An 18,094-nucleotide genomic window follows, 5' to 3' on the forward strand; every position below is an offset into this window, starting at 1 on the left:
CCGGCGCAGACTTTTTCTATTCTGTCCTGCCCGGGCTGCAAAAAAAGACAAAACAAACTTTCACTTGCCTCCATATGTTCTCTCAAAGCTCCGCAACAGCTGATTAGTCGGCCAGGCTGTTTACTTCCTACTTCCTTTAGCCTGGTACGTCACATGGCGCTTCAGCCTATCACCGGCCGATGCAGGACATCGCTGCGCCCAGTGATAGGCTGAAGCGCCGTGTGACGTACCGGGCTAAATGAAGTAGGAAGTAAACAGCCTGGCCGACCGATCAGCTGTTGCGGAGCTCCAGGAAAACATATGGGAGGTAAGTGAAAGTTTGTTTTGTCTTTTTTTGCAGCCCGGGCCGGACAGAATAGAAAAAGTCTGCGCCGGACATCTCCTTTAAGCATATTAGAAATGCAAGGCAAAAATATCCTCAAGTACTTCCTATGTTGGGATGATCAGGAAAAAAATTAATTTGTAGAAAATAGGAAAATGGAAAAAGGGGTTACAGTTGAGAATTGACAAAAGGGAGGAGAGAGGAAGCTACTGAGGAAAGGAGGAGCCCTCCTGAAACGCGTCTAGCCCAGACTTGAACCCCACTATTTGCTCTTACATTGTGGCACACACTTCCAGAGGCTCTTCCATGATCACACTTCTCAGCGCAGACAGCTTACATATCACCAGCTCACCCGATGCACACCATTTAACACACTCGGGTGGCCGCAGAAGATCCCAGGATGCCGCACATCCCCATACATTCACAGCTAGAGACAGCTTGCCTTACCGACGGGACGCATAGAGCACAGGAGTCAGAGAAACAGACCGGACAAAAGAAGATTGCCACTGGGTGAGCAGAGACACAGTCCCCTAACATTTCCCTTTGCAGGAATATACGGAACTAACTTTCTCCATCATCGGCAGCTTCTGCATACTATTTTTCACAGGAGGATCGCACTACTGTATATACTCCAATGCCTATTTACAATCAATAAGAATTAGAGTCAGCACCACTCCACCAGTTGTAATATGAACTGGCTCTTCTACAGAAAATGGCCACAGATGAGAGTCGCTCAGCAGACTGTCTGGTGCCAGCGTCCGATAGTAAGGTGTATGAACATTGCCTTGTAGAAGAGAAATGGCACGGCACCCAGGACGCTTCTTGTAATCACTTGCTGCTTTATTGCTTGGAGGGGGGTATACACGAGGATGCACTAGACCAACAGGGCACTTGTCTCACGTCACTATGACGCTTTATCAAGGTAAGATGGGAAGGAGGGCAGTACAACCCTGTAACCCTTAGTGCACACATACAAGGTAGTCCATTTACAAATACATGAAAAAAGAGCCAAAAGTGACATATAATAAATACAAAATGCAAAAAAAAAACATAATTGATCATAAAAACATACAGATTCACAGGAAGGCTGACAGGTCATTCCTGATATTCAAGCCTAAACGGCCAGTGGCTCCCATCCCGATAATCCAATAATCTTGTGTGCCTGTCCAAACTGCAGTCTAAATTATCAATTTGCTGCAATCCTAGGAACCGAACTCCAGTTATGTCCCCATCAGGTTTGTCCTTCATATGTAAAATAAAGGGAGGGGATCCATTCCCCGTGCATATGGAGTAAAAGTGCTCCCGTACCCTATGAGAAAGAGGGAGTATGGTTTTTCCAATATAAAATAACATACAGGGACAGATGTTGGCATAAATGATTAAATCTGATCTACATGTCATAAAGTCATTAATCATATGGCTATACCTAACTGTATGCAAAGGGACGTCTCTAAATATTTGCAAAAAGAACATTGTTTGCAGCGGAAATTACCTTTCAGCAATTCTCGCTGCAACCAGTTCACATTTGGTGTAGAGATTAAATGATGTTGATTTGTGAGATCCAGCAGATCAGCTTGTAGCAGATGCAAATTTTTATTTATCATATTTTTATTTATATATATATATATATATATATATATATATATATATATATATATATATACATATATACACACACACACACACACACATATACAGTTCCGGTAGACCCTCCCCACCCGCACCCCAATACTTTCACTCCAAAGGATCAGATGTACAAAGAATTAAATGGATATAAGTACAAGAGGGAAGGGTAATCCCACCCAGAACATCAACACAGTAAGACCACACTACAGACAATACAATTCACACACACACACATCCAAACATACCCTAGGAGCTCCCCAGTTTCCCATACAACCACCCTAAGTCTGAGAGGGCCCACAAAGAGGAGGATCAGTAGAAACATCCAACAACAACCATAGTACCCAGACCTTATCAAATTTTTCGGGCATTTCCGACTTCCATAAAGGGCATGATATAAGGGAACATATTTGTTAACTAAGGCTATCCACGGGATAGAGGGCGGAGGATACGTCCTTCCAGGCCATCACTAGAACCTTGTGCGCACAAACCAAAAGGAAACGGATCAATGTGTCTATAAGAGCCCGTCTCTAACCCATTAATAACTCCCAGCAAACACACTTCTGGTGTCAAAATAAAAGGGAATTCTAAGTGATCAGACAAGAATGTCATCACTTCTCTCCAAAAGGGCACAACACAAAAGCAAGTCCAAACCGCATGTAGAAAGATGCCCCTCTACCTCCCACACCTAAAACAGACATCTGACCCCGAGACCCCCATCCGAAGTAGTCCAACACGAGTATAATACCGACAAAGGAAAAACCTGGATTGAATGAGCAAATCTCGGGCGCTAACTACCGTAGGGTAATATGTCTTAACTAACTCCTTCCACAAAGACTGGGAATATCCTCAACCCACTTCAGCTGTGCCACAGCAAACTGGTCAGCACCCACTGATTGTAATAAAGCATAACTTTGGGTAAGTGGTCTAGCCAGGTCGGTGGTCCCCAGAAGCTGCTCCAATTCAGTAAACACAGGGGTAACCTCCATTGAACCAAACTGTGCAGAGACCGCATGTCACAACTGAAGCTACCAAAAGTGGGCATTCTGAGAGACATGAAAACATTCTCTAACTTCAGCAAATAAAGGAAAGACACAGTCATCTCCAAACTGCATGGCAAATTTGATTCCCTGGGAGCTCCAAAATCCGGCCACCTCCAACTCCTGTAGGTGTTCCAAATGCGGGTTACTCCACAGGGGTGCTTTAGGAGAAACCACCAGCTGAGGGAAGCGCCCAGAAATCACCGACCAGACCGCAGCCACCGTCTTAATAGGAGCTGGCAAAGACAGAGAGGGAACATACCTGTATAATGCATTAGTCAGCGTCTCATAAGAACCCATGAGAGCACCCGCCAAGGCCTTGAAGGCATTGGAGAGGTCCAGGTCAATCCACCAGGCCGCGTACACCAGCTGTGAAGCTAAAAAGTAATTATGCATATAAGAAGCGGCTAGTCCCCCCCGTTGCTTAGGCACCTGGAGCAGTGCCTGTCCCAACCTTGGAGGTTTATTCTACCAGTAGAAGGATCTCAGAGCCTGGTTAAGTTTAACAAAAAAAACCTTGGGAGGAATAATAGGTGACAAATGAAAAAGGTACAAGAACTTGGGATGAAAAATCATTTTGAAAATGTTAACCCTACCTGCTAAGGATAAGGAGTCCCATGCCTGCAAACGCAGAAGTGTATTACTAAGAAAAGGATCTAAATTAAGGGCCATAAACTCAGAGTTATTAGGCGACACCTCCACTCCCAAATATATAAAGCAGGACACCACCTGCAACCCACTAGGTAATACAGAAGGTAAAACCCCTACCTGGGACAAGGACATTATGGATGATTTGGCCCAATTAACCTTCAGATCAGAGACCTCCCCAAAGCTCTGCAAAAGACCAAACAGGGCATTTAGGGAGCCCTCCACATCAGCTAAATAGACTAAGGTATCGTCGGCATACAGAGATATCTTCTCAGTCAGGGAACCCCTAGTGATTCCCTTAATAGAGGTAGAGGAGCTAACTGCCGCCACCAGGGGTTCTACAGCTAAAGCAAACAATGGGAGATAGGGGGCACCCTTGCCTAGTGCCCCTGCCCAGCTGAAACGATCCAGAGATCTCCAAATTGGTGCACACTCGGGCCCTAGGGGAGTCGTACAGCAAACAAACCCATTTCCTAAAAACAGGTCCGAAGCAGAGGATTCGCATCAGGCACCAAATAAAGCACCACTCAACCGAATCAAAGGCCTCAAAGGGAAGCTTTTTCGCCATGTCCTCGGAGATGGCACCCTGTTCTACACCCTTACATAGAATTGTCTGCAGGCAATTCTGGTATGACAATGTGGGGTCCTTATTCAGTTTGATATAAGTAAATGTATCACACAATTGCCGCATGGCTTCCTGCGTGTAGGTGTCCTTATCCATAATAACTATATTTCCCCCTTTGTCAGCAGGCTTTATTATTAACTGACTATTATTCTTCAACAATTTCAGTGCCTCTCTTTCATCAGCTAACAAATTATCCCCTGCCACAGGATAAATCAAGCTTTTTATGTCAGAGATGACACTATTATACAAATGGTCAAGACTGGAGTGACAAAAGGGGAAAATATTTAGATTTGAAGGATGAGAAAGAGGCTCTAAATGAGGGTGATACATTCTTGGGAGGAGAAAAATCTAAGTATTTTCCCCATTTGTCTTGACCATTTCTATAATAGTGTCATCTCTGACATAATAGAATGATATTAACATGCAGTTTACGGCAATCTTTGGTGAGAACAGGATCCAAATCCTGGACATAGAATTAATGTTAGAACATGGTACTGTTAGTGTAAAGGGTTACCAAAAACCAACAGCAACAAATTTCCTGCTAGCGTCTACAAGTTACCATCCACCTCATGTGGCGAGAGCTTTGACATATGGCCAATTCCTTAGGCTGCGCAGGAACAACTCCGACTATGCCACATTCATGGAACAATCTTGTGCTTTGATGGACAAGCTGAGAGTGAGGGGGTATCCTGAATCTATAATACAGCAGGCTTTCGATAGAGCGAAAACACACGAATGCAGAAATCTAATGTTTGGTGCTCGGAAACGCAATAAGAAAAAAACAACTAAAACAAGCAATTTTCTAATTCGAATTTAACCCAGTGGCGAATTTAGTTAAACATGTGATCAATGTCCTTTCATTTCGTTACGCAGGACCAGGAACCTGCGGGACGAATTGGTAAAAACCGCATCTCTACACCCAATGTGAACTGGTTGCAGCGAGAATTGCCGAAAAGGTAATTTCCGCTGCAAACATTGTTCTTTTTGCAAATATTTTGAGACATGTAGTTGCATACAGGTCCTGTTAGCAACAGGTCCTGTTAGCCATATGATTAATGACATCATGACATGTAGATCAGATTTCATCATTTATGCCATCATCTGTCCCTGTATGTTATCTTATATTGGAAAAACCATACTCCCATTTCACATATGAAGGTCAAACATGATGGGCACATAACTGGAGTTCGTTTCCTAGGTTTGCAGCAAATTGATAATTTAGACAGCAGTTTGGACAGGCATACAAGATTGTTGGATTATCCGGACGGGAGCCACTGGCCGTTTAGGCTTGAATGACAGGAATGACCTGTCAGGCTTCCTGTGATTCTGTATGTTTTTATGATTAATATAGTTTTTTTTGCACTTTGTATTTATAATGTGTCATTTTTGGCTTTTTTTTTTTTTTTTTTTTATGTATTGGTAAATGGAAAAGGATTAAGGGGTTATAGCGCTCTCCTTCCCATCTTACCTTGATAAAGCATCATAATGATGTGAAAGAAGCGCGTTGTTGGTCTAGTGTATCCTCGTGTATACCCTGCTCCAAGCAATAAAGCAGCAAGTGATTGGGTGCCGTGTCATTTCTCTTCTACAAGCCAATGCATATTTACTTTGCAGAATATGAACTTGTAGCTACATAGTAGTGATTTTTCCCTAACAGGAACACAATCCCCAAATATACAGCATATAGCGCTGTAGAACCGGTGAATAGCTGCACATTACTTGCACGTATCAACTACTGTTTTACTCCTGTATATAGGATCTACAACTTTCAGGCTAAATACCTAGAGACACAATATATCTTGCTTTAACAGCTACTGTTTGCCACATTTTATATTGACATTTTAAGGGGAGTTTATTTTTTTATTATTATTATTATTTTTATCATTTGTTAGTCTTCACTGTGTCACCACCGATAGAGGATCCGCAAGGGCCCTGCGGCATCTCTCTGTTCCCACAGTATCTGAATTGTAATGTTAATTTTTCAATAAATTAGTTTTTCTTGGTCTAACTTATGGTCTAACTTTTTTTTACCTGCACATTGTGTCTGTCTCCTCCTGTTTCTCCTCCTTCCCCTCCCCTTATTCTTCCTCTCTCCTCCCTTTTGTCGATTCTCTACCGTAACCCCTTTTTCCATTTTCCTATTTTCTACAAATTCATTTATTTCCTGATCACTCCAACATAGGAAGTACTTGAGGGCTGTAGCTTTTTGCCTTATAGTTCTATTACACTTTTTCAACACTTTGGGTTTTCAGTGTCACAGTTAACCTCAGTCTCTTACCCCAACCCCTTGTGAGCTGCACACACCTTTTCTTTCCCTTAAAGCGTACCTGTCAGATCCCACAAAAAAAAAATCCTGACCATGCACATCTGATTTTGTTGCGCCTATTGCAAATATTTACTATAAAAATTAGGGATGCACCGATATATCGGCGGACGATACATATCGGCCGAAAATAGCTATTTTGGGGAAATGCCGAAACAACAAAAATTTGCCAATAATGACCCACCTCCCCTGCCCGCCCACAGCACAAGTTACAAACACTGCCAGTGCCAGAGGCGTAGCGTGGGGGGTGCAGGGGGGGCCGGCCGCACCGGGCGCAACATCTGAGGGGGGCGCGCACTCCGGGATAGGAATATTTCTTTTTATGTGCCCGGGCCGGCTCCCGTGTGTGGCTGCAGGCGGGGGGCCGGCCAGAGCATATAAAACCTAATACTGTATACTAAAAACCAGGGGGCCTCCAGCTGTTGTGAAACTACAACTCCCAGCATGCCCGGACCGGCAAAGGCTGTCCGGGCATGCTGGGAGTTGTAGTTTCACAACAGCTGGAGGCCCCCTGGTTTTTAGTATACAGTATTAGGTTTTATATGCTCTGGCCGGCCCCCGCCTGCAGCCACACACGGGAGCCGGCCCGGGCACATAAAAAGAAGTATTCCTATCCCGGACATCCCTGTGTCCCGAAAAATCTTTTCGGGACATAAGGATGTCTGCCGGTCACTCACCATTTCCCGGCGTCCTCCTGCGATGGTCCTTCGCTTCTCCGCCTCTATGGTTGTACGCACGGGACGTCACTGACGTCCCGTGCGTACAACCATAGAGACGCAGGAGGACCTCAGGATCGTCGCAGGAGAACGCGTGCTGGCCGGTGCCTGGTAAGTGACTGGCGGCGCGTCATCTTCTTCAGTGTTCCGGTCACCGCTCCCCGGTCCCGGCACCTACTGCTATGGTCCATAGGCCATAGCAGTAGATGTGACCCCGGGCCAGAGGAGCGGTGACCGGAACACTGTGGGGGCAGCAGTACAGACATACAGCCTCCAGCCATACACTGTATATGGCTGGAAGCTGTATGTCTGTGGGGTGGGGGGAAGCTGCCTACTATTGTGGGGGAACTGTTGACCTAATGTGGGGGGGAGCTGCCTAATATTGTGGGGGGGAGCTGCCTAATATTGTGGGGGAACTGCCTAATATTGTGGGGGGGGAGCTGCCTAATATTATTGTGGGGAGCTGCCTAATATTGTTGGGGGGAGCTGCCTAATATTGTGGAGGAACTGCCTACTATTGTGGGGGGGAGCTGCCTACAAATGTGGGGGGAGCTGCCTAATATTGTTGGGGGGAGCTGCCTAATATTGTGGGGGAACTGCCAACTATTGTGGGGGAAATGCTGACCTAATGTGGGGGAAATGCTGACCTAATGTGGGGGAGCTGCCTACTATTGTGGGGGAGCTGCCTACTATTGTGGGGGAGCTGCCTACTATTGTGGGGGAGCTGCCTACTATTGTGGGGGAGCTGCCTACTATTGTGGGGGAGCTGCCTACTATTGTGGGGGAGCTGCCTACTATTGTGGGGGAGCTGCCTACTATTGTGGGGGAGCTGCCTACTATTGTGGGGGAACTCCCGACCTAATGTGGGGGAGCTGGCAATCTAATGTGGGGGAATCTAATCTAATGAGCGGAGCGCTGCATTTTACCAGAAGACGGGGAGAAGTCATTTTCGGTTTCGGGCAGACATTTTTTTTTATTTTGCGTTTGTTTGTGTTCTGAAATTTCCATTTCGGTGCACCTCTAATAAAAATATTTGTGAAGTTAACTAGCTCACAGTGTTAAAAATCCGTGTCCCTCCCTTTTGGTGGTGGAAGGTGATAGGTGTATCTGCTCATGCAGCCTTGTCCAGGAGTCATCTCTTGTCCATGACTCATGGACAAGCCTGATGCTGCTGCAGGAGTGGTTTTTAAATAGAAGTAACTTACAAATCTGTTTAACTTTCTGGCAAAATGTTTTCCAGTAGAGTACCCCTTTAAATCTGTAGTGAATGTAGTATATGCGAAGGAACCCGAAATTGGCACAGGGGCAAATACTTTTGAATATAGTAAGGAACAAGGTAGGGAGATTTATCAAAACTTTGTAAAAGGGAAAAATGACTTTGTTGCGTATAGCGATTAATTACAGCGCAGATTCAATTTCCTAAAATTATTTTTACAGCCAAAATTACTACTTTTGCATGTGCCTTCCTGTGCATGAAAGAAATTCTAATCTAAAAACCTCACTCAACATCATTGTCAGTGTGCAGTTTCATGTATAGGATAGATCTGCAATATTGTCAAATGTCAATACAAATTGTCATATAAGGTCAGAATTATTTCATACCATGTCAAAAATTCCAAATAATGCTGGTCATTTTATAGAATGCTTTAGTCTGACACAATGGCAGTAACATGTAGAAGCCTTCACATGGGTGCGTGATACCTGAGGCCCATACATCTTTTCTATAGATTTTGAGAAGCACAGCTCATAATGAGGTACCCAGGTAAATAAAATAGAACTGACCTGCTGCACAGGCCGCTAGCCACTTCTCACTTCTGCTTGGACTTTTTGCAATCAGGTGTGAACAGTTTTCAAACTTCTGAAAGACAAGTTAAATAACTATTTTACATGGCAACCACACTTTCAACTTTGAAAACATCAATAGTAGAACTGAATAAAAGAAAGCTTGTAATAAAACATATCAGAATAAAATGCCTTTTTCTCCACCTATAAAAAAAAATTCTCATTCCTTCAGCACTCTCAATTCATTTCAAAATCTGTCTTAAGAGACAAGAAATATTATCAGCTCACTAAGGAATCAGGTTACATGCTGTCCAATAAATCTTACATTTTAGTCCAATGGACAGAGAGCAAGAAAAAGAGCGCTCAGCAGCACGTTTCTCTCCCAACTCTTTCTACCAATCAAGACATGTCTCTAGAACTTGGAAAAAGTTTATTAAAGTGACAGCTATACTTTAAAGGGTTTATCCAGCATTAGACAAGCATAGCTGATTTTTTCCCGAAACAATTCCACTGTTGTCCTCAGTTTTGTCCTCAGATTATTTCCATTGAAGTGAATAGAGCCAAGATGAGTTGTAATACCACAAACAACAGGAGCACAAGGGTGGAGTAGTTTCTGGTTAACCCTTTAAAAGGAAATCTGTCATCAGTGTCACCTGCACTAACCTGCCGGTACAGACAGGTAGCGCAGATGACACAGATGACAGATTTTCAGCCCAACATACATCATACATAGTGGTTGTCTTCTATGAGAAGAACAGCCCCATAGACAACCACATTTTAATGCAATTTTTGTGTAAGAATTGTTTTAAATGATTGCAAAAAAAACTACACCTATAGAGTTAAACCTGTAGTCACTGATTTAAAAAAAATAAATAAATAAATAAATAAATAAAAAAGCTAGGGAAAAAGTCCTCAGTGTGACAGTGATTGTGATGACACAAGTTTTTATAAGAAATGATCATTTTAGTAACATGCTATCACCATTATAACAACCACCATTTCAGTCACATTACTATTAAACTACAGGTATAGACTTTATAAGAACCACATATTGAATGATATTTGAATACAAAGTCAAATTGTACATAAAAACTGCTTCCTCAGTAAGTTTCATGGGACATAAATTGTGTGCAATGTGGGATCAGGTATAAGCAAAGGAAAAAAAATAAAATAAAAGCAAATGGTAATAAAATACCTACCCTACAGTATTCCCAATTGATATTTTGTCTTATTATCAAACATAATAGATTATATTCCATTATTACATAAAATATTATAGATAAGTAGAAAATACACATCAGTTATCTCACCTCAGAATTAATAAAAACACAGGGAAGTTTTCCCAGTAGTTGGATCAGTGTTTCTCTCTCTGTCGCCCTAAAACCAGTTAGCTGGACAATTCGCTGACTCAGTGCCTCTGCCATCTGAAAGAAAGAATGGAAAAGATATATTTAACATAAATGACAATAATAGAGAATAAAACAACAGCCATGCATAGCTTCACCATTGTCTGCTTTTTACAATGTAGGTACTCAATTTCAATTAGGAGTACCTATAATGTTCTTTAGACAAATGACTTACAGCACCTAAATCCCTGAACAGAGTGGAATTTTCCCCATTCTCCAATGTATTCTAGTGTATATTGTATATTTCTATGCGCTATGAGGCAGAGATAGCCACTTTAGCTCCTCACACCCATCTCCAGCACAAGACCCTTTACGGATGAGGTAGAGTGAGGGAAAGAGCGGGAAGCGCGCTGCACAGTCATTTTTCAAAAAAATAGACTACACCATTATAGGTATGCGTCAACATTTTATTGTCTTGCGAGAACTGCCTGTAGTGTTCGGACTATCATCAGAGGCTTCAGTCAGAGACTTCATTGCAGTGGTCTCCAAACTATGGAACGCTAGATGTTGCAAAACTACAACCCCCAGCATGCCTAGACAGCCAATGGCTGTCCGGGCAAACTGGGAGTTGTAGTTTTGCAACAACTGGTGATTCCCAGTTTGATGACCACAACTCTATTGTTTGCTCCTTCTGATTGAGTTTGAAGAGTAGCTCAACATACAAGAACAACAGCATGTATTAACCAGTTAACTAGTTAATCTAGGCCTACACATTTTAAAAGGGAATCTGTCAGTTATTTTTGCTGCTAAGAGCTCCAGATACCAATGAATAGATGTTGGGGTATACAACTAAACTGGTAATAGTGTTTTTTTTTTTTTTTTTAAACTTATTAAAAATCACCCTTTTATTTCTCATCTTAGTGTCAATGAGGCTGGGCCAAACTGCTCAAGTGCCACAGCCTGGCATGCCTCCTTGCTACGTCCGCCGAAACGAGTCACTCCTTGGTCCGTGCTGTGTTTCATGTTCCTGTCAATGATGATCCAATAAAGCAACGTTCTTAATCCGAGTCCGTGCTGCTGGATATTCCTTGCTTCCGCACACGTGGCGGATTGGTGAGCTGGATACTCGATTGCTCTATTCATAGAGTAAAGTATACAAACCATAATCTGAGCTCTTTAACTGAACATTAATTTATGATTAGGACTATGATTTATTGATTAATATATTCTTTCAATAATTAATCCCCCCAAAAAAAAAAAAAAGATGCATGAATATTTCCTTATGCACCGCTCATGAAAAACATGTTTTATATATGACAGATGAAACCCTAATGAACACTTTTCTAATTGGTTTTATTTAAAAAAAATTCCTTTATTATGTGTATTTTTACTTTGTAAATTCCTCCACTAGGGGTCTCCATAGCAGTCCTGGCCACAAGCATTTTGGACTCAGAGCCCGAAGTCACTGCAGCCAGGACTCGGCGCAGCTCCCCGCCTGTCAGACAGGTGGGAGCGAGCACTACACTTGCACTTCAGAGGGGCGGGATCCTGACTCGGTCGGCCAGCCGCATCCTCAGGCTTCAAACCCCGACAAGGCCCTGAGTCAGTGGAGCGCTGCTCTTTTTATTGTACATATCGGGCATGTGTGCCCCGGCAGGCATCAGATGATGTCGTGCCTGCCGGGCCACGCCCACTTCCGCCCCACACAAACACCAGGCTACTGAACAACCAAACATAGCTCAAAAGAAGTATTTCTAGGGGTTTTTATAAAAATAAAGGACAGGGATAGTGTTAGAGTCAGGGACACACAGGGATGGGGAATTAGGTAGAGTTAGGATGATATGTACTCTTTTAACAAGTTACAAAAATAGTGGTACTTTTGCTCCATTTCCCCATAAGGTTGCATTATTTGGCAAAAACAGTGTAAAGTTAAAGACCAGGTTAGAAGACTTCTAGACTGCATTTGAGGAGGTGGAAAGAGCAGCATAGTAGACACATGACTAGATCAAAAAGATCACAAGGCAGACATTCTTAAACTGACACAAGAAGTAGATCTATACCACACTTAAATAGTAAATTCCATGCCAGAGAAAAAAGGGGGGGAAAAATGCATGCAACAAAGAAAACAAAAAAAAAAATAATTTGATTGCTACAGAGAGGAACAGGGCATGGCCTTTTTTCAACCATACCATGTTCTACCAGTTTCAGGGACATTGGGTTGCTTATTTTAGACCAAGTTAAGTGTACCCAGCAGATTAATATTCCACAGAGAATTATTGCAAGGAATTGGCTTGAAAATGCCATGATGGTAGAGCTGAACCAAACATTCGAAAGCATATAGAGAAATACAATATTCAGAAAACACTACATGTTCATGCCTGGTACATCACTTCATGCAGAATAAAAAAAAAAACCAAGGTGTTGAAGAACTGGCGAGATTTCCAACCTTGCTGAGTAGCTTCAGACGGTGGATACCAACGCATCTGCGCATGGAGTGCTGCTGCGGCAGCTGCCGCTGGGTATATAAATGCAGCGTGAGGGATTACTGGTGCCAGTTCTGTATTGTACAGTGGATAGGGAGACCAAGCTTCTGGTGAGGCTGGAATAAGTGCGGCACATGTTAGGTCATATGGATCTTGTGCAATAAAGTGTGCTCCAAGTGAAGGTTGGAGGTTTGTGGGGTTAGGTGTAGCTATTAATTTGTTCTATGCCATCTTTGTGTTGGCTTTTGCAAACTCTAGTCTTAGGGTCTGTGGGTTCTCTGGATCAAAACAGATACCATTTAAGGCATTCTTTGCAGCTTCTGCACCAGCCCTATTATCAAAGGTGACAAAGCCTACGGGCTGTTGTGAGGTTAGGTTGATCAGCGATCCTTCATAACCCTTAAATGGACAGAACAGTAAGTAGAGTTCCCTGGGTTTTAGGTCTATTGACCTCTTCCTCTATGTTGTTATTGTGCTCAGTGTCAGGCTTTAAAGTACTCATGTTGTATAGACCAACAGCTGATTCCTCGGCAGAGTCCACGGTTGCTAATGGTGGGTTCCCCTTTTACACTAGAGAATGTGCCTCTTCTTTCCCCTGTGCTGCAGAACTTGTGGTGAACTTGTGGAGCCTAAGTTGGAAGAGCTTGTGCCTTACTCCCGGGAAGTAGAAGTTTGATGAGGTGTGTAGGTGCCCAGTGCTGGTGATGTAGGCAGTGGAAGAGGTGTATCTGTGAGTGCTTAGGTGGGAGAGCGCAGCACCTCTTTGGTTTTAATGTGATGGTGAATTAACAGAAAATACAAACTTTGATGATTCCCCGTCCATGTTACCAATTTTAGATGGGCAATTTATACTGATATATTCAGATAACTGATTACAGGGCTGTTCAAAATAATGACACACAATACAGAAGCTATGACTACTATGGAGTACTATAGAAACAAGGGCCTGTTTTGACTCCTGGGGAGAGGATAGCAAATTGTCTAAGCATACAATACAGATGGCTCTATACTGCTTTGGGGCCCACAAGTAATCCAATGGTATCATTGCCTCTTTACCCTATAGGCAGTGATACCATTGGATTACTTAAAGTATGTAATATCAAAGTAGGGTATTACGGTACCTTAAAGTGTAAATGTCACTTGTAATAACTTTTTAAATAAAGTAGATACCAATACATATGTGTATTTGTAATATACATTGATTAAAATGTGATTAAAAAAAAAGGTGATAAAATGCTGTCTTGTCCCTGCAGCTATTCTCTGTGCGAAGATAAATTACAGAAGTGTGGGCAAACAAGCAGTGCTCTATGCAGGCTCCTGGCTGGTCAGTCTGCTGTGTGAGCCAGTGGCATGTCACAGAGCCCTGCTTGTTCGCCCTGCTCCCAGCCTACATACACAGAGCCCTGCTTTTCCTGCCTACAATTACAGTCTCTGCACAGAGAAACACAAGCAGTTTTTGACTCAGAAATGTACACATTTTTTACCAATGTATATTACAAATATATCTAAATGTTTTCTCTACATTTTATAAAAAACATTTTAGCAAATGACAGTGCCCATTTAAACAAATATGGACCATTGAAACAAACAGGCTTGTCAAACAAGCAGAATTCCATAGTACTATATGTAATACCTAGGTAACTGATTATGATTAATCAGTATTAACCAGCCTTACATTTTATTAACTTCCCAAAATGGAATTGTGAATGCTCATCTGATTCATTGACGGTGGTTCTAAAAAGCAGCTTAAGAGTTAATATCTTCCTTTTTAAGTAATCTAAGGTATTTGATTGGCATATGCAAGCTTTAAATAAAGCGCTAATTATTCAACGACTGTCAAGTTCATCAGAAAAATCAATTACTTTTAAAGTGATTTATGTGAAACTGTGAACTGTGCTAGAAAGTTCACTTTGAAGACGACATTGCAGATTGGAAAGGAAAGATGAGAATAAAGCTTTTAACAATGGCTTATTAGAGATAAGATGTCATGTTCCTAATTGGAATGTGCCAAATGTTCTCGATTCTGTTAAAATTGTTAGAGTAATAACAATAGGCTCCTGTTTTATCCTGATGTCCATCTTCATTGTCAGATCATTATGATTACCCACAAACATACAGATACCTCACTGGCATCTACTCAATTGTGGACGTCTACACAAAAAAGCTAAAAAAAACTATAAGTACATTTACACAGTGAAGTCATGCCACTTTTTTTATTTATTTATTTTTTTTAAACCGCAATTTCCCCAAAATCACTGTAAGCTGCATGTGGTAAATACCTTGAGTTGACTCATAATAAATACTTGGTTAAGATAGGTGTCATCCCCAGTAAGGCCAAGTTTACACTGCCGTTGTGCTCCGACCCATTCAGGGTGGTTTTTCTTTTTGCGTTAAATGGACCCTGACCGGATCGGAAAAAAACTGACATGACCAGATACCGACAGATCTTATTGACTTGAATAAGGTCCGTTGGGTGTCTGAACTGACCAGTGGAGCACACCATCAGTGTGCACGACCCCTAAGCCTCAATGATCATTGCACAATGACTATTGAGACCATGGAGAGAAATTTCTGCAACTTCATCTAAGACAGAAACCAGACAAAGTGTTTTTGTTAATAAACAAATACTCCAAAATCTATATCCATACGCACCACATGGTATTTTTGGGGATAAAATCGTTGCGATAAGTTGTTAGCTGATATGAAATACACACAAGGAGTTTTTATTTTTGGTGTTTTTTCACCATTTATTGGCATTTTTGGGCACATCATTATATGAATATTTGTAATATACAATGGTTAAATTTTTTTTATATTTTTGTCCCTGCAGCTATTGCATATATGTCTCTATGAAGAGTCCAAATACAGGAAGTGAGGGTAGGACAAGCAGGGCTCTGTGCACTAAGAAAAATCAGGACGGTGTGCACTGAGGCTCTATAACATGCTGCTGGCTCATACATCAGGATGATTGACAAGCCAGGAGTCTGCACAGAGGCCGGTTTGTCCTAACCCCGCTTCTTGTTTTTGTACTCCTCACAGAGACACACAGACAATAGCTGCAGGGACAGCATATACAAATATACATATAATGGTATTATCTACATTACATAAAAAGATTTTGTGGACGACAGGTACACTTTAAAATCAGACAATGAAAAAAAAATGATAAAAAATGTTTGGGCATTAAGGCCTAAATTGGCTTGGTTACTGAGGGGTTAATCATGATGATATCCTTTTGTGAGCTTCTAATCTGAACGGATAACAATCTCTTTACTACTGTCTGATTACTTATGGTGTACAATCAGCTGCGCCTCCTGAATAAATTGAGGTCTTCAAGTTGTTATGTATGTTTAAATGGGTACTGTCATAAAAAAAAAAAATTATAATAATAATATTAAATAGATTATGTAAAAAGAAAAAGGTTTGTAATATATTTTATTAAAATAAAAATCATGCTATACATGTTTTTTTTACATTTGAAAACCTGGCCACTAGGTGTCACCCTATTTGGCTCAGGATTACTTCCCCCCCCCCGACTTTGAACACGTTCGGACCAACGCTGGCCGGGCAGCGTGGACCAGCGTGGTCCGGAATGCGTGTTCACATGAATGAGGAGAGGGAGGTGCAGGGGGGCGGGGATATTTAAATTTTGTGCGCCGCGCACGCATGAGCGCTGTGCTCGCTCTCTGTTTCCTATACAGGTAGAGCAAGCACAGTGCTTGTGCGCAAAATTTAAGTATCCCCGCCCCCCTGCATCTCCCTCTCCTCATTCATTGCAACGCTCGAGCAGCTGGAGAGAGGAGACGGGCGGAAGCGAGCCCCGTCCAGGCTTCAGATGATGTCGCGCCTGCCGGCGCCGCCCGCTTCCTGCCCTCCGCAGAGAGCTCAACTCTGAGCTACCGAAGCTGATGTAAAAAAAGGAATTTTTGTGGGGATTTTGATAAAAATAAATACAGGGATAGATGCAGTTAGTGTCAGGGACAGATGGGGAGGGGGGTCAGGGAAATTTAAGTTAGTGATAGCTACTCTTTAAGCAAGTTAAAAGGGGTTGTTCAGCAAAAGAAAATGTAAAAAATAAAAATTTATAGAAAAATCTTTTGCATTGTTTTTTTTTCCCCCTCACAAAAGTGATGTAAGGAAGGACAACTGGTGGACCAGCAACGGCTCACTAATGAATGTGGGGAGCAAAAATGTGGCTTCTCAGATCCCACATAAGAGATAAAATTGCATACATTTCTATAAATGGAATGCTGCCTATAAAAGTGAACAGAGTGTATATCAGCTTGTTACATATGAGGCTGCACAAGCACAGTCTGGTCAGAGAGCCCATGCTGACCCCTATCCACAGTCACTAATGCTAGCAACCGGCACATGTGCATCAGAACTGACGCATGGAAAATGGAAGAGCGTGACCTGGTCTGATAAATCATGTCTTTTTAATATTATCTGAATTTCCAGGTGCTTGTGCATTACTTACTTGGGAAAGAGAAGTCAACAGAATAAACTATAGGAAGATGGCAAAACAGCAGTGTGATGCTCTGGCCAATGTTCTGATGGAAAAACTTGGGTTTTGGCATCTATGTGCATGTTACTTGAGGCTGGGTTCACACCACATTTTTGCAATACAGTTCTTGCATCAGGTTTTTGATTTAAAAAACCGGATTCCTCAAAACCTGACTAAAGTGTATTAAAACGTGTACAAATTTTAATCCGTATACGGTTAAAAACCGTATACGATTTGAAAAATGATGTCCAGTTACATCCGTTTTTTAAGAAAAAAAAACATATACAATTTTAACTTTTCACTCCATTATGAATAAAGTTTCACTTTCGATTGAAATTTCAGGAGAAAAACTGTGCAAAGTCAAAAACCGTATGGTGAAAGTCAATACATTTTCAATACGGTTCCGTACGGTTTTCAAATTGAAAAGGTCTACGGGAACTGTATTGCAAAAACGTGGTGTGAACCCGGCCTTACACCTATACCCAGCCTTACACCTATACATTGCTGTGGCCTAAGATACTTGCTAATGGCAAAGGCTTCTTTCTGTGGGATAAATGTCCCTCTCACATTGCAAAAAAAGAGTTCAGGAATGCTTTGGGGAACATAATTTAAAGGTGTTGACTTGGCCTCCATTTTTTCTGCATCTCAGATTGAGCACCAGTGGAAGCCGGCACTAGAGAAA

General features: G+C 42.0%; 1 protein-coding gene and 1 pseudogene across 6 annotated transcripts in view; both read right to left on the reverse strand.

Annotated features, from left to right (window-relative positions):
* SLF1 (SMC5-SMC6 complex localization factor 1) overlaps positions 1 to 18,094 on the reverse strand; it is a 130,855-nt gene that overhangs the window by 87,666 nt on the left and 25,095 nt on the right. For 5 of the 6 annotated variants that reach the window (XM_056538098.1, XM_056538130.1, XM_056538139.1 and 2 more), the window contains 2 exons: positions 10,390 to 10,503; positions 9,080 to 9,155 (listed from right to left, as the gene is read on the reverse strand). In XM_056538098.1, the coding sequence (XP_056394073.1) occupies positions 9,080 to 9,155; positions 10,390 to 10,503 (190 nt within the window). Of the gene's footprint in view, positions 1 to 9,079; positions 9,156 to 10,389; positions 10,504 to 11,326; positions 11,431 to 18,094 lie in introns of those variants that run through there. The other variant, XM_056538112.1, reaches the window with a different exon arrangement.
* Positions 11,456 to 13,410, reverse strand: LOC130299668 (RNA-binding protein with multiple splicing 2-like; annotated as a pseudogene).

Source organism: Hyla sarda, chromosome 1 (assembly GCF_029499605.1).
Source record: "Hyla sarda isolate aHylSar1 chromosome 1, aHylSar1.hap1, whole genome shotgun sequence".
NCBI lineage: Eukaryota > Metazoa > Chordata > Amphibia > Anura > Hylidae > Hyla > Hyla sarda.